Consider the following 25,590-nt stretch of genomic DNA (forward strand, 5'->3'; position numbering starts at 1 on the left):
TCACAGGCCGACTGGATTGTTGTGGGTGCCTTGTGTTTCGTTGATCCAAACGGTTTTGGAGTCCCAACGGCTGAAGCGGGCTTCCCTCCACAAGTTGCTTCGTGCTCAGGAAGTGGGTCAAGCAAGGTATGCATCTGATGACGACCCAGGTTTTGGGTATGGGATTTTGTCTGCCCAAGGTATGTCGCAGGGGGTTGTGCTAGGGTTTCTCAACAGAAATTCTGGTTCGGTGGTGGGCGCTTGTCAGACGCTCTGTCTGCATCGTTCACTTGACGTTACGGGGGACGATTCTTTCCTTCTCTAGGCGGTTTTGGACTCCGGAAAAACAGAGGAGGTGCTTTGTCTCTTCTCAACGTTGTCCCTTTACAGTCCAAGGTTTCCCTTGATGCCGCTGATCTGCTTGTTGGGTTTGGCTATTGAGGCGTTGGCCCCGAATTTTTCGTGTGCCATCATCTGCTCAGACCAACCCTCGGTGGCTCACGCACTTCCCCACACAGCCTAGGGGCAAGAAGCGGGAGGAAGGCGCCAAGTTCCGAGTAAACCATTCCAACTTTCAATTTTTTATAAAATCTCCAGAGGGGCTTACCCTATCGATCTGGGTTAATCAAGCAAATAGTGTTTTTTTCCTAAAGCAATCCATTATGCAGAAAGATGGATATCCATCATATGTGCAAAATCTGATTTATGGAGGCAGAGCTTTATAGGATTGCAGGTCTCTGCAGGATTACTATATACAAACGGCATCCACCATTGTCCTCAACCTGAGATTAAGGGGGGGGGCAGGGTCTGTCAAAAAACCTTCCAATGCAAGTAAAGGTTTCGGGAGCTATACATCGAAATACTCAGAAGTCAATAAGAACCAAATAAATGAAGGCCCCTCATTTAAAAATATTCTGCAAGGGAATAGAACAGCAACAAAAAAAACAACAAAACAACAGGAAGGTTCTGTCTCTAGCCCATACATAGTGGAGCTAATGAACTCAATCCCAGAACTAAATATAATTGATTCCGAAGCAGATGTGCAATGTGCCTCTTTCAAATCACAAGCTATTATTTGTCGATTTAATTGTTTTTGGCCAAAACCTGAAGAACTCTTACATTGGATTTTGACCAACTGATCCCTCGATTGTGAAATACACCTTTGCTCTAAAGGATTTTTTATAGTAAAACTCCCTTCTCCAGAGACCAGAGACTGTATATTGCATGAGGGGCCATGGTTATGGGGAACGACGGGCCTTTTCATCACTCCTTGGTTCCCTGCTTTCGATGCAAACATCATGGTTCAGAATGCTAGTGTGGATTCATTTGTACAATCTCCCCCCTTCATTTTTGGGATGAGTGCATACTTTCGGATATTGGGAACAGCTTTGGGAAATACCTCAAGATGGATACCCAAAGATTGGATGAAAGGATCTACACACATGCCCGGATTTTTGTGGATGTAGACCTCAGCAAAGGCTTGTCGGACCATATTCAACTGATCCAAAAGCATGTGAACTAAACTCAGAGTCTTGACTATGAAAACACAGCCTTCAGATGTAGAATTTGCAGACAAACAGGACATCTCCAAAATATATGCTCGGAAGCCAAAAAAGATAACATCCGAAGGAAAAAGAATGGGAAGCATACAAAAGGATCGAACTTCCATCCAACCCAACAGGAAGTGGAGGAAGACGCAGCTGAGGAGGATTCCCCACATCCTGGGATCAACCAAACATCACAAGTACCAAAAAATAGGGGGAGTTCGCACAGGATCCCAAGGGAACTCAGGGCAATCAGGCACCAAAAACCCAGGGGGAACACACACAAGAACCCATGGAATCACTAAACAACTAGGTTCAAACAACAGATATGCCAGATTCAATGGGACCTAGTGGGTACAAGCGTACACATTCATCAGACAATTTAGATTCGGATAAAGGCATTCTTCAGCCTGAAGAGACTCAGCTCGCTCTTGTCACCACTTCGTCGTCTCAAGGGGGTTGGCGCAAGGTTGAGAAGAAAAAAGGGAGAAAAACTTTGTTTCCTTGCCCATTGTACATTAGTTCTTTCGTTTTTTCTTTTGTTTGTTTATGCTTATCATCAGCCAATGGCCTGGCGCTGCTTGGTTATCAGCGAATGCAACATGTAATTTTATTTTCATTAATAAAATTACATCTTTTTCCTTGGAAAAAAAAAGAACCACTATGAAGTACCTAACCAAGTGAAGAAATATACCTCCAAAAGAAGCTACAAGAGAAAATGAACAATTCATGGATAAACACCTTCAATTACAAGCTTTCAGGCCAAAGTTTTTTTAAAAAGGAAAGCTATGTTGAAGCTCTACAAGGGGGTTGGTGCAAGGTTGAGAAGAAAAAAAGGAGAAAAACTTTGTTTCCTTGCCCATTGTACATTAGTTCTTCCATTTTTTCTTTTGTTTGTTTATGCTTATCATCAGCCAATGGCCTGGTACTGCTTGGTTATCAGCGAATGCAACATGTAATTTTATTTTCATTAATAAAATTAAGTCTCTTTCCTTGGAAAAAAAAGAACCACTATGAAGTAGCTAACCAAGTGAAGAAATATACCTCCAAAAGAAGCTAAAAGAGAAAATGAACAATTCATGGATAAACACCTTCAATTACAAGCTTTCAAGCCAAAGTTTTTTTAAAAAGGAAAGCTATGTTGAGGCTCTACAATAGATTCATTGTCAATTCATTTATTATGGTTATCTTAGTAGTAGGTTATATCATGCTTACTTTACCTCCTATTTATAATAAAAGAGATTCATTTGTATAGGCATATAATCTTGAACATTGAATTTATTGTAAAGGAAGCTCCTACCTCAAAAAGGTTTGTAATAAATTAACTTCTTATCATTTTCAAGGAGTGGAGTTTCTTATATAATCTTGAACATTGAATTTATTGTAAAGGAAGCTCCTACCTCAAAATGGTTTGTAATAAATTAACTTCTTATCATTTTCAAGGAGTGGAGTTTCTTATTCTTGATATTCTTGTACTATTTGTGGAGTTGATTCATAACAAAAGGGAATGGGAGTCACTTGTTGGAATTTGTATGGGAGTTTCGTCCATTAATCTAGACACTCACTTACAATGATCACGATGATCACGAGACCTAATTGATTTTAGTGGACTTGGACCTATTGGACTCGTAACCCCAAATCAAAGGTGACATACTATTGGAATAGCTAGAGTAGCAAAGTCTCACCAAGTGGAATGTCTGAGACTTGTCACTAGCGAATGGACATTTAAAAGATAAATATCTTGATCATTATGCTTATGTTATTGTTTACCTATAATTTAACATCCTCGTGTGAATTCTAGGAATTCTATATGCATTAGTTTATAGTATGAGTGAATTGGAAGAAATGGTGACATTACCAAGTACCATACCATCCCAACAAGCAGAAGAGCAGTTGGGGCTACAAGTCCACAAGGGCAAATAAACACTCTCTCTCAACACAATTTTCTGCCAATTTCACAGTTTATTCATTCATGAACCATCCCAAAAAAGAAATCCCCTTCTCTATGCTACAATCCTCAAATTAACACTCTCTCAACACAATTTTCTGCCAATTTCACAGTTTATTCATTCATGAACCATCCCAAAAAAGAAATCCCCTTCTCTATGCTACAATCCTCAAATTATTTCTCACGTTTATGATCTACAAGGATTTTCAATAACAATTTTCACGACAAAATCACATGCAAACCATATTAACCCTCAACCCTCTAATATTTGAGATAAGAGTGGATCTAGATCTTTTCCTGTTCATCACGACAAATGGCCGAAATGCACAATCTTTGCCCCACCCCACTATTGCCTCCTTTGTTGCTCCATAGATCACTTATAAGAAACAAGAAAGGAGTAACTAATTTAGGTAAGGTACCAGACAATTCAATATTCTCTTCCTTCTCTGTTCAATATTCTCTTCCTTCTCTGCTCAAAGCTCAAGGTAAACATATATGACCAAGTCAACATGTCAACATATATATGGTGAAATATAAATCTCTTCAATGTTCATTACCAAGATTTGTCCAATTCCACAAGAAGTCTAAATCTATTCACTGTTCATTTACCACGATTTGTGGAATCTTGTCCAATTCCACTACGCAATTAGTTTCTACATGTCAAATCCGCCTAGATTTCCCTCTCTGAACTTATTACGTAAAGTTGTATGAGCTGCTAAGTAACGAATACTAGAATTTCTAAACAGAAACTAAAGCTAACCTCCAAATCCATTCCGATAGTATTTTTTCTCAGATTAAGTTGATATCAATAGCATAAGGAAGTATGCATAGCATTGCATGCCTATGCGAAAGGTCAATTTCCTTACCATGTAATATATGATAAAAAAATTAGAACAAAAGAGCTAAAGCTGACCTGCAATTCCAATGCAAATCTACATGTCAAATCCACCGTGATCTATCCACGAAAGCTCAAGGACTACAGAACTATAGAATTAGAATATACACATTTTTGACGTTCAATCCATATGTTGTCTTCAAGTTTCTTTTAAATTGTATGCCTATATACCAATATAACATCCCCGTATGATATGTTGGCATCCTCCCTCTTAATAGTATCTACATCTTTCAGGTTTCTTTATCATGTTTTCCGACGTATAACTGTTGACAACGTTATATAATATGGTATACATGATCATGAGAAGGTGGCATGATTAAAGTCTCAGATTATTTCAACAACTGTTCCCAAAACAAGAATATGGGAATTTCAAAGCCTCCAGATTAATCAACATTCCAATCTGTGTTGGGTCTACCTCTCAAGTGTAAACTTGGCTTTATCTCTTGTATAAAACAAAACGCCTTGGAAGAAGGCCACCTCTACCAATCCACATGTTTAAACTTGATTTCCTCGCTTGTATAAAACGAACCGACTTGGAAGAAGCGCACCTATGCCAATCCAACGAATCCAAGCAGAGCACAAGCATTGTCTTAATCTGCCTTGTTATATCTATCGTCAATTTTGCATTGTTTTTCTAATTGATGAGTTGACATGTTTGTATTAATAGTCTCTCGTGCAAACATAAGTGGATAAAAGTTTATTCATGTCTTTCCAGATTAATCAACATTCCAATCTGTGTTGGGTCTACCTCTCAAGTGTAAACTTGGCTTTATCTCTTGTATAAAACAAAACGCCTTGGAAGAAGGCCACCTCTACCAATCCACATGTTTAAACTTGATTTCCTCGCTTGTATAAAACGAAACGACTTGGAAGAAGCGCACCTATGCCAATCCAACGAATCCAAGCAGAGCACAAGCATTGTCTTAATCTGCCTTGTTATATCTATCGTCAATTTTGCATTGTTTTTCTAATTGATGAGTTGACATGTTTGTATCAATAGTCTCTCGTGCAAACATAAGTGGATAAAAGTTTATTCATGTCTTTCCTTATTTTAAGGTCTAATTCCATTAATGCAATTGGATTTTGAGGATTTTATTTTGTAGCTAAGGTTCAAAACTCAGTAACCAGAGAAGACAACAAAAGACTCATCCATGTTAAGTGTTGATGTAATCCAAGTCAGGGGTAATCCCCAAGTGATTTTGATAACTTAAATACCATTGAATCAGGTCTCTTAGACCACAAACTAGTCCCACAAATCTCACACACACTAACCAGAGGAAAAAAATCATTGGACAATTAATATTTCCCTTCACAATTAACTGGAAAATCTGCTAAGCAATAACTATATTCCTTGAATAGCGTGCATGAATATCTTCATCTTGAAACAAAAACCATCAATGTATTGAAACTAAGTCACAATGTACCTTTTAAGAAACATAGGCAAACCCCAAATATTCAAATAAACAATCCAACTAAAAGGAAAGGATTTAGGATTAGGTATTAACAGAATCATAATAAACCCTGAAAAAGTTAGACTTTCGCACAAAAAAATTGCGGTGGCCTCCCTTTTGAAATAAATTCTTCGACTTATGCAATGTTAAACTGGGTTCAATGAAAAATTCAAACTCTTCAAAATATTTGGGAGTATATTATGACTAGTTTTAAAAAGTATTCAAAATTAGATTTTTCCAGCTGAATTGCCCAATCCACCTTTTCTAACTGCATTTTAATGCATTTGAAACTACAATCTTCTGACCCACAAAACCAACTTCCCAATAACTCTGCTCTCTACTTAGTGCATGCTCTGAAACCGTCGAATGATTATTGCACTCATGTCTAAAAATCGTTGAGCGCAATTGGTGAGACAGGCCGTCTCGCTGGAGCTGAACTTGCTCCCAGGAGCACTTGTAATGCATTTATCCCAGCAAACATCTGTCAGTTTTCCTACGAGTTCATTCATCATCGCTTTTTGTTTTTCTTGCTGCACATACCAGAAAGAAAATAAATCACCCAAACATATTAGCTCTACATAAAAACATGGAAATCCATAACTTATATGATAACATTAAATTAACTTAGGACGTATAAACGAAACTATGCCCTGTACAGTAGAAATAAAGTGATAATAATTAGAAATAAAATGCACATTACACTCGTATAATCAAACAAAAAAACTATTTGTTATACATGATGTGATTAATCCGAAAGAATTCATCAAAATCAGTATGGATCACAGAAGTCTAAAATCAAGCAAATTAATTGCTATTATATGTTATGCGAATATGATTTATTCAATTGCAAAATTGAGAGGTGGTATACACTACCCACTAAGTTTAAAGTGAAATGTCCACTAACACCACTCCAACTACCAACCATACTTGAGAATGTCCACAACCAGAAAATCAGTATAATTTAAAACAGCTTTTGTCCTCAACTCTTTCTATCTGTATATTATATCATAAGTCAGCTAAGCCATTGTGCAACCTTACTGCATGTATCACATAATGCAAAGTTGCAAACATAGACAATGAATTCATTTTCTTGTTTGAAACTGGGTGTGCACACCTGTCACGAAGAGTTGAACTGATATACTTCTAAGGCATCCAAAATGTCTGATCTATGAATGTGTATTGGCATGTTTGTAAAGGAAGATAAAAACGTAATCCATACTTCTTGCCTTCCAAACCCATTTTGGTTCACTATTGCAAGCAAACCCCCTCTGTCTAGGGAATTGTCATTTTGTTAACTTTCCACACGCATTTAAAGATATCACGGATGGACCAAGGTCATTGCAAGGGAGGGTTTGCAGAGCAAAAGAACTGCAACCCTTACTGACTTTCAGTGAAAAACCAAAGAATAGAGCATGCACAAACTCATTGTAAATCCAAGACATTAAACCTTGCTTTGACTTGAAGAACTTGACATTACCCTATCACAATTGCACGAAAAAAGACCATGTTTTGAAAATTTGCCGAAACTTCTGGGTGGCAAATTTAAAACATTGACCTTGCTTTGATGAATACCAAACCTACATATATGGACTTGAAAAACTGGGCATTACCTTGTCACAATTGCACAAAAATGAACAATGTTCTGCCGAATCGCTAGAACTTACATGTGGTTAACACAGGGATTTGTGAGAAGTGAAGTTGAAGGAAGATTGCCTGGAATGAAGTTGATCCAAAGGTAGAGGTGGGCCATAGGGCATATGACTTGAAGATTAGGAAAAGGTGTGTGGTTGAGATTTTGAGAGGTTTGTTTGAGCTGGGATAATGTTGCTAGAAAACTTTAGGAATTCGTGGTTTGTTAGACAGTCCGATTATTTTGTTAACCATCCAAAGATTTCTCCCATTACCTTGGTCTTAAACATGAATCTGACAAGCATTTGGCTCATGGAATTTGGGAGAGAAATGGTTTATATTTTAAGTGGTTTCTCTGAGTTGGGTTGATGTTTGGGGTGAGAAATGGCTTATATTTTAAGTGGTTTCTCTGAGTTGGGTTAGCTAGAAAACTTGGGGAATTGATAGGCTGCTAAACTGTCTGATTACTTCTAAACCATCTCAACAAATTTCTGCCAATTAACTTGGTCACAGACATGTATCTTACAAGCATTTGGCTAATGGAGACTTTGAATGGTTGACCTTACCTTGATAAATAACAAACCTGCAGATATTGACTTGAAATTGCACAACACCAGACAATGTTTTGAAGAATCAAAAACAATGTATACATGGTTTTCATTCTCAATACAAGTACTAAAATCACAAAACAAGTCCCTCAATACGTCAGTCATATCAGAAATATCCAACTTATTATTTATCAATTAAATTATGTTACGATGTACTTCAATGAAAAGTTAAAACAATGATGCACAAATAAAATACGGTGAACTGAAAACAATAATTCAACAAGCAGCTATGATGATAAATAGGGTCTCGAAACAATCAATGGAAATTGTAGTTCGAATGGTTCAAAATAGGGTGATCACATTTTATATTATGTGAAACTTGCTGTCCGGTAAGCTATTTTTATCTGCAGACGTATACTTCAAATAGTCTAGATTTACTAGAACACACTCCTATCAAAAATTAGGCAAATAAATCCTTCATTTCTAGTGTCTAATATACATGCAAGAAAATGCTAAAAAAAATAGGAGATCTATAACAAGGGGCAATTGCTTGGCATAAAACCTTGGTATAAAGGTCAAAATGGGAAGATTTTATATTATGTGAAACTTGCTGTCCGGTAAGCTATTTTTATCTGCAGACGTATACTTCAAATAGTCTAGATTTACTAGAACACACTCCTATCAAAAATTAGGCAAATAAATCCTTCATTTCTAGTGTCTAATATACATGCAAGAAAATGCTAAAAAAAATAGGAGATCTATAACAAGGGGCAATTGCTTGGCATAAAACCTTGGTATAGAGGTCAAAATGGGAAGATGAACGTAACAACGATTTGGTCACATGCACACAAAATAGAATAAAAATTGTAGCTTCGTGTTTGATATTGACATTTTACAGACTTATACTTTGGCTGCCTTACAGCAGTTTTCGTTTGTATATATTATGTTTAATTTTTGTGACTGTTATTAGTTTATGCTGTTTGAACAGCAATACAGTGGTCTTATATTGTGCTGATGTACATAAAATGTAAGAACTATTCAGATGTATTTTGTTATTTTTCTTTTATGTATGCCACTATAGGATCTGGGCCACATCATGATGAATGCACACGTAAGTGTGTATATGCAAAATGTATTTTCTTTCACTTACAAATGGAAGTACAGTTTTCTTTCCAAGGAAAAAAATAGAGAATAAATTGGAAAAATGACTAGAAAAATTAAGATGTACAAATGCCCAACATCACTTGAGGGCACAAAAATCCATAGTATGAAAATATTTTGTATCCCTAATGTTGACTTAGCCATTCTATAAATAATCCAATTGGCTAATATATGTCAATCTAGTTTGCGGAGTGTGGGAGGGGACTGGAGGAGCAATGGAAGGAGGCTAAAACCAATACGGCTAGGGTTTGACACAAGATCAGGCTGCTAGCAGCAAAGGTAGTGCGCAGACGGGGTTGAGGGGGGTTAACTGGTAAGTCAAGAGTCCATTATGGTAACTTTCATGAGGAGCGGGTGGTGGAATTTTTTTACCATTTACAGAGTTTTTTTTTACAGTTATTTTTATTGTTCAATCCCAGCATCTCTCCCATAGGCAGAACAAGTTTTCTTACAGTTATTTTTATTGTTCAATCCCGGCATCTCTCCCATAGGCAGAACAAGTTTTTCTGAAGCTGCTCTCGATGGATTTGGTGGATTTTGAATAGGAGAGCCCTGTCAAAGGGTCAACCTTTACATCTCTGACAAAGTTTGGGGTTTCTCGAGCTGGGGGGCAAGAAGTCGTTGTCCAGGCTGGAACTCCAAGACCCAGGTGGGAGTCCGTGACAATTTATGGTTGCATGTCATTGACCACCTAGTGGAAGCAGCGTTGAACCCCACTGGGAAGGCAGTGGCCCTGAATGACTGCAGTAGTACTCTCTCGCCTTTTGCTGGTTTCCTTCACAGATTACTGAATGCTAACACCTCAAAGGCGCAGGTGGAAGATATTGATGGTGCTAGGGTTTCCAAGGGAGTCCAATACGAAGCCCCTCAGGATCTCGGGCCTTTTGATTCAGTGAGGAGAGGTAGCCTTGCAGATAATTTTGGCCCAAGGAAGGCAATTGGGGTCATAGTGGAGAAGGGACAAGTATCAGAATCAAATGTGGTGAGTAACAACCCGAATGTTCTTCACGTCTAGCCCACTGTTGAGGTTCCTCAGTGGTTGGAGCAGCTTATTCCAATAAGTGGCACACTTGTGTCTACCATTAAAGATCTTGGAGCAGTCGTTCCTCAACTAAAACATACCTTGGAAGAGGGAGAATGTGGGGAGGGGGGAGAGTGCAGAGGTGAGAAGGGCAAAAGCAAATGCAGTTGGATATGCTCAGGTTTGCAATACGAAAGAAAAGGCTAATAAGAAAGATAAGATGTTGAAAAGTGCAACCAAATCGATACAATACAATTTGTGTGTAGAGGATGACATGGAGATGGAACAAGCAACAAAATTAGTTGAAAAATCTATAGTTGGAAGGGCGAGAAGGAGGGCTTTTAGCGTGGAATCTCTAGAAGCATGGAGAGATGAAAACGTAAATGCAAAGATGTCGGCATCCCCGGAAGTGAGACGCCTAGCGAAAGGTTGGATTCAACTGATCTTCCAAAGTCAGGTGGATGCAGAACTAATAGTTAAAGTGATATGGCTCATAGACTCTACTCAAGCCGCATTCAAATTTTGGTCCCCTGCCTTTGATGCCCACAAGGAGAGAATGGATGTGATGCCCATCTGGGTCCCGATGCATATGTGGAACCTGTGGAGTTTCATGAATATTGGAAATACCCTGGGGAAATTATTGGGTGCAGATTACTCTTTCAGGGAGACAAAGGATTGGGGGGAGGGGTGCAGAGGTGAGAAGGGAAAAAGCAAACACAGTTGGACAAACTCAGGGTTGCAGTACGGGAGAAAAGGATAAGAAGAAAGATAAGATGTTGAAAAGTGCAACCAGGTCAATACAATACAATCTTTGTGTAGGGGATGACATGGAGATGGAACAAGCAACAGAATTAGCTGAAAAATCTATAGTTGGAAGGGCAAGAAGGAGGCCTTTTAGTGTGGAATCCCTAGATGCATGGAGAGATGAAAACATAAATACCAATGTTCCACCAAGGTTCCGGGACGAGGGGGCGAGGGAGCGAGGGGGCGCGGGAGCGGCCTATGCAAAAGCTCCCTACCATTTTTTAGGAAACGTGGGGGAGCGTCAGGGTCTTAAAAATTTATAAATATAAAATATAATTTATTAATTGAGTCCACTATGACAATTTGGTTTGAATTGAAAAGCTGCAAAGCATGATCATTGATATGAATATCATTTGACATTATCCAAATTTATAATATCATATAAAATAATAAATTTAAAATTCTAATTCAGCTTGGTCAAATTCTAATTTAGATTTTAGTCAGACAGAGGGAGAGCTTCAGCTTGATAAGGTAGCCACTGAATTCTGTGAAAAGGTAAATTAACAGATCAGGAACACTGCATTGGCAGTAGAAGGGGCAACTACAATGGGTTGTCCAGCTGTATTAATATAGACAGTACACCATATGCTGAAAGAAGAGTTTTAGTTCTAGGAGAGATGAGAAGATCACATGAAAGAGTTTCTGACAGTTTACTATCAAATGACATTGACTGCAGGATGACCATCTGCGAACCAACTTGGGTGACCAACGATGGCATGGATAATTTGTCTACCTTATTAGAGCAATGCCATGCAGTTCAAACTTCAAACTAGCAGTGTATTTCAGGGGTGAAAATAATTTTCAGACCTGAGAATTCAAGCTAAGCCACTGTGCTCTGTGTAAATTTTGTAACTGTATAAATTCATATATAACGACAGTTCCTGAGATTTCTTGTTGCCCATAGTATTTTGTCATGCTTGCAGTAAACGCATGTTAGTCTATAGTCCACCCAATTATTTCCCACATGACATAGGTGCTGCTTCCATAGTTTGTATGTCAAATGTCATGCAAATTAAAAACACAAATTGAATGTCTCATATTCTTTGCCTGTCACTCCAATTATCTCCCCACTGTAATCCAGCCATCACTTGAGAAAAAAAGGAGAAGTTTTAAAAGGGAAAATTCATGTACGTGCTATATGGTCCAGCAAATTTCCATGATACTGACCCTCTAAAATAACACTTGTTGAAACCAAAAGACAACACAAGACGTTATCCCCATACAGAACATGAGTAGCTTTGTACCACTTTAGGTCTATTAAATCATAAACTATATGCAAGGCCATTTTTTTGGGAGCGTGGGGAAACGTCCCCTCAGGGAAGGGAAACGTTTCCCTGGCACGTCCCCCCGAGTTTCCTCCATTTTGGGAGCGTGGGGAAACGTCCCCTACTCGTCCCCAAGTCCCCGGAGCACGGGGGAGCGAGGAAACTAGACCCCTAGGGAGGGGCGCGAGTCCCAGTGGAACACTGATAAATACAAAGATGTTGGCATCCCCGAAAGTGAGACAGCTAGCAAAAGGTTGGATTCCACTGATCTTCCAAAGTCAAGCAAATGCAAAACTAATAGTTAAAGAGATATGGTTCATAGACTCTACTTAAGTCGCATTCAAATTTTGGTCCCCCGCCTTCTATGCCCGCAGGGAGAGAATGGATGTGATGCCCATCTGGGTTTGGATTCCAAGTCTACCCATGCATATGCGGAACCTGCGAAGTTTCATGAATATTGGAAATATGCTGGGGAAATTATTGGGTGCAGATTACTCTTTCAGGGAGACAAAGGATTGGTCAGTGGCAAGAATTTTGGTCAGCCTAGATCTGAGGACGAACCTTTGGGGAAGGATTCAGAGTGGTTGTTGGATCTAGATTAAGAAGGGATTCCATTCAGATGTAACAGACGCCATAAATACAAACATTTATCGGACAATTGCACACTGCCATTCAACCCTAAACAATTCCAGCCCATGCTTAACAAAAAGCAGAGGAATTTTCGGGGGGCAAGGGCTTCAAGTCCAAGTATGCAAATTGAGGCAAGGAAGTTAGAGGGGCTGCTAGTGGCAAGTGCGAGGATTTAGACTGAGTCAGAGGGGGTAGTGGGAGCATCGGGGAGTGGGGATCAAGCTGCAAGTGCAATGGAAGCTCCAAACACAAATGATCAAGAGCAAAGACTAGTAACCGTGGAGGGCGCGTACATGGACATTTAGCTAGAGGAAGGGCGCCAATTTGATGGGTACATCTCTTTCCTCCCCTTCCATCTCTTTATTTTCTTGTCCTGCATCAATTTTAGGGAAGAATTGGGATAAGACTATTGTTAACCAGAAGGTTGAGGCTTTCCAAACCAATGTTGCGAACATCTCGGTAACATCCCGATTTTATCTCAAATATCACGATTTTTTGGCCTAGCCGATGTTTGCCGATTTTTAAAGATATTTTTATGGTATCTTAATTTTGTCGATGTTTGCCAATTTTTTAGCAATATTTTCCCGATTTTTACGCTTTTTTGGTTTTTCAGACCCTTGCCGATTTTATCTCGATGCTGATGTTCGCAACATTGATCTAAACCCTAGTTACCTCTCTATCTCTCACACAAGTCTCATGTTCTCTTCTAAGTGGTTCGGTGGGTTATTCATCTCCATCTATTTCTATAGATTATGAGTTCTCTGAGGGAGATGATATTAATAATATCCGATACAACCTGAGGTCGAGGCAAATAGCCATGCCTCAGTCAGCTCCACAGTAGGAGGGTTAGGCCATCTCCTTGTTCCTACCTGTCAAGGAAAAGGTAGGGGGAGGAAATCAAATATTTAATTGGCGCAAGTTCAAGCACAAGAAGAGTTCGTTGTAGGTAAACAATCCTCAATTGAGAGGGCCCTTAGAGCTTTGAAGGCCCAATGTGTGGTTCCCCAATGAAAGTCCTCTCTTTCAATTACAAAGGGTTAGCGAGTAATCCCTAAAAACTTGACTTCAAAAGATTAATACAAAATTGAAGGTCCATAAGTTATTTCCTTACAAGAAACATTGGGGGAGGGGGAATGCATTACAGCGTATTTGGAACAAACCCTGGCTTTTTCGAACTTTGTTGGAATGGATGTTAGAGGGCATTTTTGGGGCATTTCCCTGGGGTGGGACATTCACAAGATACAAATGCAAAACACGTGGAGTGTTTTTTCTTGCCTTGGGATGGAAGCTTCTCGGTGGATCTAGGTACAAACTTTACTTTCCTCAATATCTATGGGTCGAATGAGGAGAGGATTGGTTATTGGACTAATCTGTTTCAGAAGTCGGTGTTGAAGAGGGACAATTTAATCTTGGGAGGGGATCTAAATTTTTCTATGGGGGCCACTGAATCATGGGGGGAGAGGGCCAAACCCAACATACTTTTCGATTTCTTCTCTCATCATTTAGGCTCTTGCAATCTCATTGATTTGGAACCTATCAGAATCAAACCAATGTGGACGAATCAAAGGATCAAGGAGGGAAGGGTGGATAAAAGAATTGATAGGTTCTTGCTTGTGGAGGATTTGGTGCATAGATTTGGCTTCCTACGCCAATGGATCATGGGAGAAGAATCAAATCATTCTTCGGTTATGTTAGAAATAAAGGGGCAAGCTTAGAAACAGACAAGCCCTTTTAAGATGAATGCCAAGTGGTTACACGATGAGGATTTCAAAAATCTGGTCAAAACAAATTAGAGACATTTTGTTAAATTTGGAAACTAGGGCCAAACTCCACCTTGGACAGCTCATATGATGCAGCTGATATTTTTAATGGATTCCTCTTTCCGAGAGGTGTAGGATTGATCTAAAGATCATCTCATTCTGACATGTACAAATGGAATTATGAATTTATTTCTTTTATGGACAAATTGTCCAAGTCGACTAGCAAACTAATGTAGGCTCAAAAGCCCAAAAGTCATGCTTTTTCATCCTCAACGTTGCATATAAATAGAAGGAGCATCTACCTCATTTGGACACTCATCATCACTCACATATCTCTCTCTCCTTATCTAATTGGGTGTACGGATTTCTAGGTAGCCTCTCTCCTCCATACGTGTGAAGGACAGACTGTGATTATCTGTTTTATGCGTTGACCAAATTGCAAAAGGTTTGACCAACATTGACTAGGCAGCAGTTGACCTTGTTTGACTGTTATTTTTCTTGGATAAATTCTGTTTGGGCACACCGCATTTCTGGGCACAAAAGTCAAGGCATTCTGAGTTGTCTGACCAACATTGACTGCATGTTTGACTCTGCGTTGACCAAGTTTCACTGATATTTTCGGGACTGTTTTGGGCTGATTCGAAATATCCTCAAAGGCTGAATTGACTAGGCTTGACCGACTTGATTTGGAGGTGTAATTCTGCTAAATTGACCAGCGTTGACTTTCTGGTTAGGGCATCCTGTTGACTGCAGCTTGACTGGACAAATTTAACTGTGATTGGGCAAGTGAATTTTGTATATTGTGCTCTCTCTCTGCTGAACTTTTGAAGAATAATAAGAAGAATTGATCAAAGGGTTTCTCCACATTGGTGTTTGTCCCTGGCATGCGCCACATCTTTTGTCCTCTTGTCTTGGCTTGTCTTCTTCTTTATATATATGTTCTATCTGCATTTACTATCATGTTAGTGTGATTGCTAATATGGAAATTGATATTGGGCTAATAAGAAAAATTGAAGTAAATTGCTCTTAAGCATAGCATAGAACATATCATTGTTATCTAAAATTGACATGGTATCGGAGCTAAGGTGAAGACAAAACCCAAGCAAGACTGAAAATAGAAATCACTGAGAAGAGCAATCATTGGGATTTGTTGGACAAGGACAAGAGTCAATGGCCTTTGCATCTCACTTCAAGCCTAATGACAAGCTCAATGATAAGTCTGATTATCATGAATGGAAGATGTCTCTTGATTGGACTTTGGAAGAGCAGGATGTTATGGATTATGTGTAGGGAAATATTACTGAACCTCCTTCAAATGCACTGACTGCCGCTAAGACAAAGTACAAGAAAGGTGAAGTCAAAGCAAAGAATATCATCAAGGATTCTATTAACAAGCATTTGGTTGCATATATCTCTGATTTGAACACATTTAAGGAGATGTATGACAGATTGGTTGGCAAGTTCAAAGTCAGCAATGCAAACCAAGTTCTCTTCCTCAAGAACAAAATGAAGGACATAAAGAAGGGAAGAGGTGCAGATATCCAATCCTACTTCATGAGGATCATTGAGATCAAAAATGATCTTCTTTCAATTGGAGAAGTTATTGCTGATAGGGAGCTCACTCTCATTGCCCTTAGAGGACTCCCTCGTGAACGGCATGTGTTCAACAATATTATCCTCAACAATGACAGGATTCCAGGTTTTGACGAATTGTTGACTAGAAGCACTCAAGAAGAGACAAGGATGATGGAGAGAGACATGACTTCAAATAGGAATGGTCCTACTGCATTCTCTGCTCATGCTAAAAAGAAGAACAATGCCGGTTCAAAGAAGCAATGTCAAGGAAGACCGGGATTCAAAGATGTATGTCAAGCCTCATCACATACATTGGATTGCTGCCAAGAATCTCTTGAGATATCTTCAGGGCACAATCACCTATTGACTGAGATATACTGTAGGGAATGTGTGGCTCTGTGGTTATTCTGATACTAACTGGGCTGGCAGTGTGGTGGATCGTAAAAGCACATCGGGATGTTGCTTCTCGGGATGTTCTACTTCGATATCCTAGATGAGCAAGAAGCAGAAGTCGGTTGCTTTGAACACCGCTTAGGCTGAATATATTGCTGCTAGTATGGCCTCATGTGAAGTTGTTTGGTTGAGGAAGCTCTTTAGTGAGCTGTTTGGACATGTGTTGGATACCATCGTGATCTGTTGCGACAACCAAAGCGGGATTCCTCTTTCTAATAATCTCGAGTTTCATTACCGCTCCAAGCATATTGATATCAAGTACCACTTTATCTGGGATATGGTACAAAGGAGTGCAATAAGGCTCCGTCATATTGGGACTAATGATCAGGTGGCAGATATTCTTACGAAGCCACTAGGGAAGGTCAAATTCTTAACCTTCCATGAACAATTTAGAGTTGTGGAGAGACCCTCTTATGAGGGTCTCGTTTGATTTAGATATTGAGCTCTACGAGCTCCGAGGGCTTGGGGTACTTCTTAGAGCGATGAGCGACCATAAGATGAGTTTTTCACCTTCCCCTAGTGGTGCATTGTGTACAGGGTGAGGGGTTCACCTTCCCCTGTGATACCCCATGATGGTTGAGATAAGCATAGGATGAGTGGTTCACCTTCTCCTATGGCATATGAGCAGGATGAGTGATTCACCTTCTCCTATGGCATATGAGCAGGTCCCAAGATGAGTGGTTCACCTTCTCCTGTCGATACATCCTACCCATGCAGTTTGGGACTCATGGGAGGAAGTACCTCTCATCTAGCCAATGAGTAGGGAAATGAGGATAGAGACCATAGTACTACCGATGGACGCATCGTGTACTACCGTACTCCCTATGCTAGGATGTTTGATATTAATCTGGGATCAATGGAGACTAACCTCGGGTCAATGAAGAGTGGTATGATACGCTCTCGATTATTAGAGACCGACTTCGAGTCCATGGAGAATGGTATGACACATTCTTGATCATTTCTTCTTCATTATTTCTTCATGGTTCAGCAGAGCAAAGCAGAATATAACAAGGATGTCAGAGATGGTACAGATTGACAGATGGTTTGGTAGGTGGAATTCTCCATAGTTGAGAGAGAGTGTTAAATTTGGCAACTAGGGCCACACTCCACCTTGGACAGCTCATATGATGCAATTGATATTTTTATTGGATTCCCAAGTGAGAGGTTCCAGACTTCGAAGGTTTGGCTGCTCTGGGCAGAGACGACTTCAAAAATCTTTTTAAAGCTCCTGCAGGGACTTCTATTACAGAAGTCATTAGAGTGACAATATTTTTCCCAAGGTTTGTGAAGGAGGAAGAAAATTGATCACTCATTGAAGAGGTCTCTAAGGAAGATCTCAAGTCTATCCTTTCAAGATTCCAAAAGTACAAAAGTCTAGGCCCAGATGGGTGGACTCTGGAATTTTTCATCGAGCTCTCTGACCAAGTAGGTGGTGATCTTTTGAAAGTATTTAATGAATCCAAGGAGGAGGGAAGAATTCTTCTTGCTTTCAACTCAACTTTTATCGCACTAATTCCAAAAGTCGATAATTCCTCCTCCTTGAGGAGTTTCGCCCTATCTCCCTATGCAATTGTTTGTACAAAATTATTTCCAGGGTAATAGCCCAAAGGATCAAATCCACTCTCTCAAAGACTATATCCAGTAAACAATTTGGGTTCTTGGAAGGAAGACAAATCCATGAGGCGATAAGGGTGGCCCAAGAAGGTTTGCACAGGGAGGGCTAAGAAATTAAAAGGGGTAGTCATCCAACTTGACCTCTCCAAGGCATATGACAGAGTCAATTGGTTGTTTATTAGACTCCTATTAACTCATGTGCGTTTCGAGGTCCCTTTTATAAATTGGATCAAGAGTTGTATGATGACTGTCTTTTTTGTTGTTCTCGTAAATGGAGCAGCATCTCCATTCTTCAAAGCTAAGAGGTGTCTTAGACAAGGTTGTCCCCTATCTCCCCTTTTGTTCTTGCTAGTTGCTAAAGGCGGCCAAGTGAAGAGGAGACTTCAAAGGTGTAAGTGTTGCCCGTGCTCTTACCATTTCTCATCTACTTTTTGTAGATGATATTTTAATATTTTGTGATGGGTCGTTAGAGACTTGCAAACTCTTCATGAAATTCTTGATCTATTTAACAGAGCAACTAGCATGGTTATATTAATGTAACAAAATCTGCAATCACTATTCATAATATGGAGGTCTAGGAAGTTAATAACATCACAACAATCTTCCCCTTTGATTTTGCATTTTGAATCCAGACTCAAATACCTCAGCTTCCACTTGAAACCTAACTGCTACAGACATGAAGATTGGTTTTAGCTTCTCATAAAATTGGAAAAGAGGCTCTCATGTTGGAGCCACAAATGGGTATCAAGAGCGGGTCGTTTGTTGTTGGTAAAACCAGCATAGATCCATCTTAAGTACGAATCTAACATGAGCCGAGAGGGATCAAATTTCTTCACGTGCAAACTTCTTTAGAGTGAAAAATACAATGTATTATTTTTCATTGTTTAAATTGTATTTTTGAATGCTATATAGAGTATATATAAGACCAAATAAACGTTTTAACAATAAAAACTTAATTTTTTATTCAAATGGTTTTTTTATTAATATATTTTTAACTATATGTCAATATTCATTGGTATTAAAATATTTTATTGATAACCCACACTGAATGTTTTTTTATATGCAACATTAAAATATTTTATTTTAACAATTGTTTTCTATATATAGATATATATGAAGTTGATATCAACATAAATTAGTTAACATAGATCTTCAATAGTTTATTTATATCTCATGTTGAAAAAAAAATTAAATTATAAAGTTTAAACATCTTACTCGCACTTTTTTTTACTTCTAATTACTTTACAACATATTCATTTTTTTATTATAGCTGACATTATTTTTCTATTTAGAGCATAATTATTTATTTTTATTTTTATAAAGGGGCATATGTCAACTTGATAAGCGGACAGACGGACAAGCTTACACATCCCCCTCATTCTAGGTTGTAGAATGAGCCTCTCGGCTCAATCAGTGTTGGAAGCAATCCATGTTTATCAGATGTCATGAGCGTGGATTCCAAAAGGAATTCTGGAAAAGGCTAGGAGGATCTACTTCAAATTTCTTTGGGAAGGAACACAGGAGAACTTTGTGTTGCCCTGGGTAAAATGGTCAAGGATTGCAGCTCCAAAAATTTTAGGGGGATGGGGCTTAAAAAATATTTCTTTGTTCTCCAGAGCCCTAGCAGCAAAATCAGGATGGAGGCTTCTGTCTACAAAAAGTCTATGAACTGATGGAGTCTCTCAGAAGTACATGAGGCCTTACTCCTTGGAAGACTAGATTAGACTTCTGAACAAAGCAAGAGGCAATACCTCGATTCTCAACAATGTGGAGGTCTGTCTTGAGTTCCTTCAACTTAATTACTTTGGGGTTAGCTTGGAAAATCAAGAATGGGCATAGAGTATGCCTGGGTTACGATCCATGGCCAAGAAGTGGTGATGGACACATCCTATCCCAGAACCTCATAGAACATTTTCATAATGAAGGATACACAAGGTTGAATCAAATTAAAAATCCTATTGCTACAAATTTGTGGAGCCATGGATGGTGCTCTGTGGATGATTTAAACATTCTGAAAGGCCTTCAGGATGAATGAAGGCAATATATTCAAGCGTTGTCTAGGGCTCACATTAGGTTAAATGACCACGACAATGAGCTTATTTGGTCTACATCTACACTCCAAAGATGGGATATATCCATTTGAATGTACAGCTTCAATTGGATGACCCAGAGTGGTGGTGGTGCGTTCCCTGGAAGGCTAAGTGCCTTCTGAAGTCTAAGTTGTTGGGATGGTGCATCGTGGCTAACAAGGTCCCCACTTGGGAGGTGGCCCACGGTGTTGCACTTTGTGCAAAGGAAGTAATGAAACAATTGATCACCTTTTTGTATCATGTTCTTTCACTCAACAGGTTTGGAACGAATGCAGGGAATGTCTAGGATTACAGTGCAGGTGGAATGGGCCAAACTTCGCAACCACTTGGAAAAGTTGGCTCCAGGTTCGGGCTAATAGCGTTATCAGAGCCCTCCCTCTAATTATCAGCTGGGGTATATGGCTTGCGTGGACCAAAGAAATTTTCCAGGAGTTGTCCTCATTTCCAAGAAAAATCGTTGCTAAGGGCCTAACCATTCTCAATCAATACCCTCAAGTTAAAGACCAATACGTTGTTAGACCTGCTACAAAGGAGATGCTAGATATGCTCGTGCCACGGGAATATTTCGATGGGGCATCTCAAGGAGCTGGGTGTCAGGTTGGAGGGGATTTTATTCTTAATATGTTTGAACAACATGCTTTCCATGTTAAAATTGCATGCAGATCTTTGATTGCTTTTGCTCTTGAGAAGGGTTGTGATAGATTACAAATATATGGACATTCCTTACTATTAATAAATTGGGTTAATGCTACTCAATAATGTAGGAATATACATTTGGTCAACACTGTGGAGGATATTCGAAGATTATGCCTTGATTTTGCATACTTTTCTTGCAAGCACATCTACAGACCAAGGAATCAGAAAGTCAGCAGGCTTTCTAAGGAGGTCATTCTTCTGGACCGTGGGACTTGGCAGGTAACTGAGCTTCACAAATCGGACCATTTGAGTACTACCATCGACCTTACATGGATGAAGCACAGATTAATTGAGGCTTGGACTCTGTTCCAAGCATTGTCAGGTCTTTTTGCGTCCCTATTTTGACAATACAGGTTGTTTTTATCAGTTTTATGCATTGTGCCACTAAACAGAGCAGGTTTTTGGTGACTCTCTGTGGTCATTTTTATCATACAAATCTATGGAGATTCCGTACTAGTGATAAATTGGGTTAATGCTACTCAACAATGTAGGAAGATACATTTGGTCAACATTGTGGAGGATATTCGAAGATTATGCCTTGATTTTGCACACTTTTCTTGCGAGCACGTCTACAGACCAAGGAATCAGAAAGCCGACAGGCTTTCTAAGGATGGCATTCTTCTGGACCAGGGGGCTTGGCAGGTACCTGAGCTTCACAGATTGGACCATTTTGAGTACTATCATCAACCTTACATGGATGAAGCGCAGATTGGTTGAGGCTTGGACTCTGTTCCAAGCATTATCAGGTCATTTTGCGTCCCTTTTTTGACAATACACGTTGTTTTTATCAGTTTTATGCATTGTGCCACTAAACAGCGTGGGTTTCTGGTGACTCTCTATGCTCAGAGGGTCAGTTTTACCATACAGTATGTCTAGTTGTGCCTCTATGGCTTTATGTGGGACAGAATTGTTTTTGTGATGTACTGTCTAGTTGTGCCTCTATGGCTTTATGTGGGACAGAATTGTTTTTGTGATGTACTTTTTGTGGCAATTTCTCTTCTGTTTTACTGCCTACAGCATTTTTGTATCTCAGTGATGGGCCTTACAGCCTATGTTGCGACAGGATATGGACAAATTCCTGAGGAATGCACTAAAACTACGATGTATCTGCTAAATGTAATTTTGTTTTGGAAATATGAATGAAATTACGGTTTTTTCCTTGGAAAAAAATTGTCAATCTAGTTTGATTAAGTAACTTTATAAGTTCACAAATCAGATGGTTTTCCAACATGTTTGAGAGGCAACCATCTGAACAGTTTCTCTTAAAGACAACCTGAAATAAATATGTAATATTCTACTTTACACTACACAAAATCAATATGTATGTAAGATGAGTCAACATTAATGGAAAGTTAAACTATCAATTTATGTAAATACAAGATAAAATAGCTATGCAATTCTCGAACAGTTTCTCTTAAAGACAACCTGAAATAAATATGTAATATTCTACTTTACACTACACAAAATCAATATGTATGTAAGATGAGTCAACATTAATGGAAAGTTAAACTATCAATTTATGTAAATACAAGATAAAATAGCTATGCAATTCTCAATTCCGCACTACACAACGTTACCATGCATTTACGATGAGTCAACATAAATGAAAAGTTTCAAAAATCTCAGACAGTTATATGTTGGAACAACCAATGAGTGAAAACCTATATTTAGGAGTCTGCCATATCCGCAAGGCACATAAAGGTGGACTAGCAAGGTCTTACTGTTCAACCCTCTTCCCTACTCCCCTTTTTTTCTCGGAGAGAGTGGGTTGATTTGGAGAACACGTTGGCTCACATGGATGGTGAGAGTGGGAGGTGATTTAGAGAGCGCGTTGAGTCACTTAGAGAGAGGAGTGGGGACTGATTTAGAGTGTACGACTATGAGCGATATCATCAGGGGATTAACAAGGATGATTGAAATGCAGACCTCATGAGAAAAAAAGGGTCCGAATTGCCTACATCCTCCTTACTAAGGAGCTTAAAATTTGACTAATTTATGGGAAAGTACGCAAAAAAATTGACTAGATCATCGCGCATATACGCACAAAAAATACCATTGAAAGGGTTAAGAAGTTGGTCATTTGGACCTTTCAGCTAAATCTTATCCCTAGACCCCCATTGTTTCTCAAAAAAAAATGTTAAAAAAAATAAACGTCATAGAATAGCAAAACGTCTGCGCATCCTTCAGGCAATGCATTAATCAAAGAATATCGAAATAACTTAGGTTTTAGGGCACACAACCCCGCTTGATTAGGGCGAAGGTTTGGTTGAGAAAACGCCCAGGGGAATCGATACTGAAGACAAATAATGGATACCTTGAACACTACTCCTTGTATTAACCCTAACACCACTGGAATCAGAAAGTCGTAACGGACGACGTTAAATGATCGAAAAAAATAAGGAAGGGGATTCAGAACGCAGTAATGGGTGTGTTTAAATGATCCAAAACATTAAAAAGGGAACCCGTAAAATATAAAAAGCTAAAATTTGAAACTGTTAGAAAGTTCAATGCATTACCTCGAGAAAGCTCTGCAAATCCGAACTCATTGAGGAAGAATCCATTGTCTGCGCTCCCACACTTCAGCCCTAAAACGCAAAATACACCAGAACAAAACTTCTCAAAGCAACACTGCCCACTACTGTGACCTTCTAATGCCCTTTATGGTATATATGTGTGACTCTACTGTGCCCTTATAGCGTCCTTTATGGTATATATAAAGGGAGTCGTCTACGAAGCGGAGGAAGAATTGACCGAACCGGCTAAAAGTGGTGCTGTTAAAAAAAAATTCCAAAAATGTGGAGAAATATTGTTTATTCATATTTTGATGGTGGAAATGGATTCGGTATTGAAAATATTTAAAATTTAATTCATATAATTTAGATTTACAAATTTTTAAAATATTAATAGAATTTCCATTATTTTCCGGGAAAAAAAATAATCTAATTAAACTAAAACTATATAAAAGTATATGGGTGTTTTTGTGAGGTTATGTTTTGTTTGAGATAGTGATCATGGTACGTTAAGTTGTGGTGTATTAGGTCTCTCTACTAAAAATGGTCAAGGTTTCATTTTTTAATCTCTAATGTAAAGTATAATAACAATTATATTATAAACAAAACAAAAGAGCTTTTATCAAAATAAAATGTTAGTGGTGTTAATTTATTATCACATGGTGTGGTTGTAATTAGAAGTTTAGGGATGGTATAAATAAATACTATGTTTTAAAGAAAGTATATTTTTTTAAAGTTAATTTTTAAGTCCCTTAACATTTTTTAAAGTTTTTAAGATCTGTAAAAGATATGGTGGACTTTAATAATATGAAAGGTGTTTATGAAATTTCTTGTTAATGTGGAATACTTTATATTGGTGAAACTGGCCGCTCAATAAATCAATCAAAGGATTCGGGAACATGCGGCAAATCAAAAGATTCAGGAACATGCCGCAAACATCAAACATGGGAGGACCTACTCCTCAGCTTTAGCAGAATATGCAGAAAAGACAAAACACCACATCTGCATTAAAGGCACTCGAGTCATTGCTAAGATAGATCATTTCCATCACCATAAGTTTAGGGGAGTTACAGAAATTGAAAGGAGACCAAGCAATCTGAATAGAGACAATCGCTATAAAATTAACAGTTATTGGGTACCTGTTATTTCGTCTTAAGTTATATATAAATTTCTTAATTTTTATTATTTATTTGTATTTTTATCTTGGCTAATTATTTTTTCATTATTGATTTATTTATTTAGTTAATTAATTATTATTATTATTTTAGATTTGACCTTTTATTATTTTTAAAAAAATGTTTGGATTATCTAAGTTTGACCCAAATATTATTTTTATTTCACTGTTTTGATTATTTAGGTTTGACCCAAATATTTTTATTTAAGTTTGACCATTATTATTTTTATTTATTTTTAAGTTTTTAGAATTAATTGTTTTAATTATTTAAGTTTGACCCAAATATTATTTTATTTTATTATACTATTATATTGATTTTATTAATTGTTTGGTTGTTTTGATTATTTAGATTTGACTTAAATATTATTTTTATTCGAATTCAGACTTCTGTGATCCATATCATAATGTATAAAATATTTTTCGAATTCAAGCTTCCGTTATTATTTTTTTAGATATTCATTTCATTAAAAAATTCCTTTTGATTAATTATTTTCCTTAATTCAATATTAACAATTATATTCTAACAATTAGTTCTTTATATTAACATATTATTTATTTAGTCAAATCTAACTGTTATATTATAACGTCTAAACAAATCCATCTTCATCTATTTAACTTGATGTCAAGATCTTGTTATTCATCTTGTCCTCACGATGAACCACATCGGATGGTTCGAAACGCATCGACAAAACTCTAATGATGGGATTTTTACCGAAAGTTTTCTTACTTTTCAAGATGACAAATAATCACGCGGAAGTTTGTGGCTTATTACATAGAATCCTCCTTGTTAAAAAAAAAATAGGTTTCCTTCTCATTGTGTTGGGGACTCTCTTATTATCATTT

General features: G+C 38.2%; 1 protein-coding gene across 1 annotated transcript; it reads right to left on the reverse strand.

Moving 5' to 3' along the window:
• Positions 1–5,839: 5,839 nt before the first annotated feature.
• On the reverse strand, positions 5,840–23,760 carry TIM8 (translocase inner membrane subunit 8). Its single transcript, XM_089402785.1, has 2 exons — positions 23,580–23,760; positions 5,840–6,347 (listed from the first exon to the last, which is right to left on the reverse strand). The coding sequence occupies exons 1-2, from the start codon at positions 23,622–23,624 to the stop codon at positions 6,159–6,161; spliced, it is 234 nt and encodes a 77-aa protein (XP_089258911.1). The 5' UTR covers positions 23,625–23,760; the 3' UTR covers positions 5,840–6,158.
• Between the last annotated feature and the right edge of the window lie 1,830 nt (positions 23,761–25,590).

This window comes from Pinus tabuliformis, chromosome 2_1 (genome assembly GCF_031772625.1).
Source record: "Pinus tabuliformis cultivar Carrire ecotype Pingquan chromosome 2_1, CPIR1, whole genome shotgun sequence".
Classification (NCBI taxonomy): Eukaryota; Viridiplantae; Streptophyta; class Pinopsida; order Pinales; family Pinaceae; genus Pinus; species Pinus tabuliformis.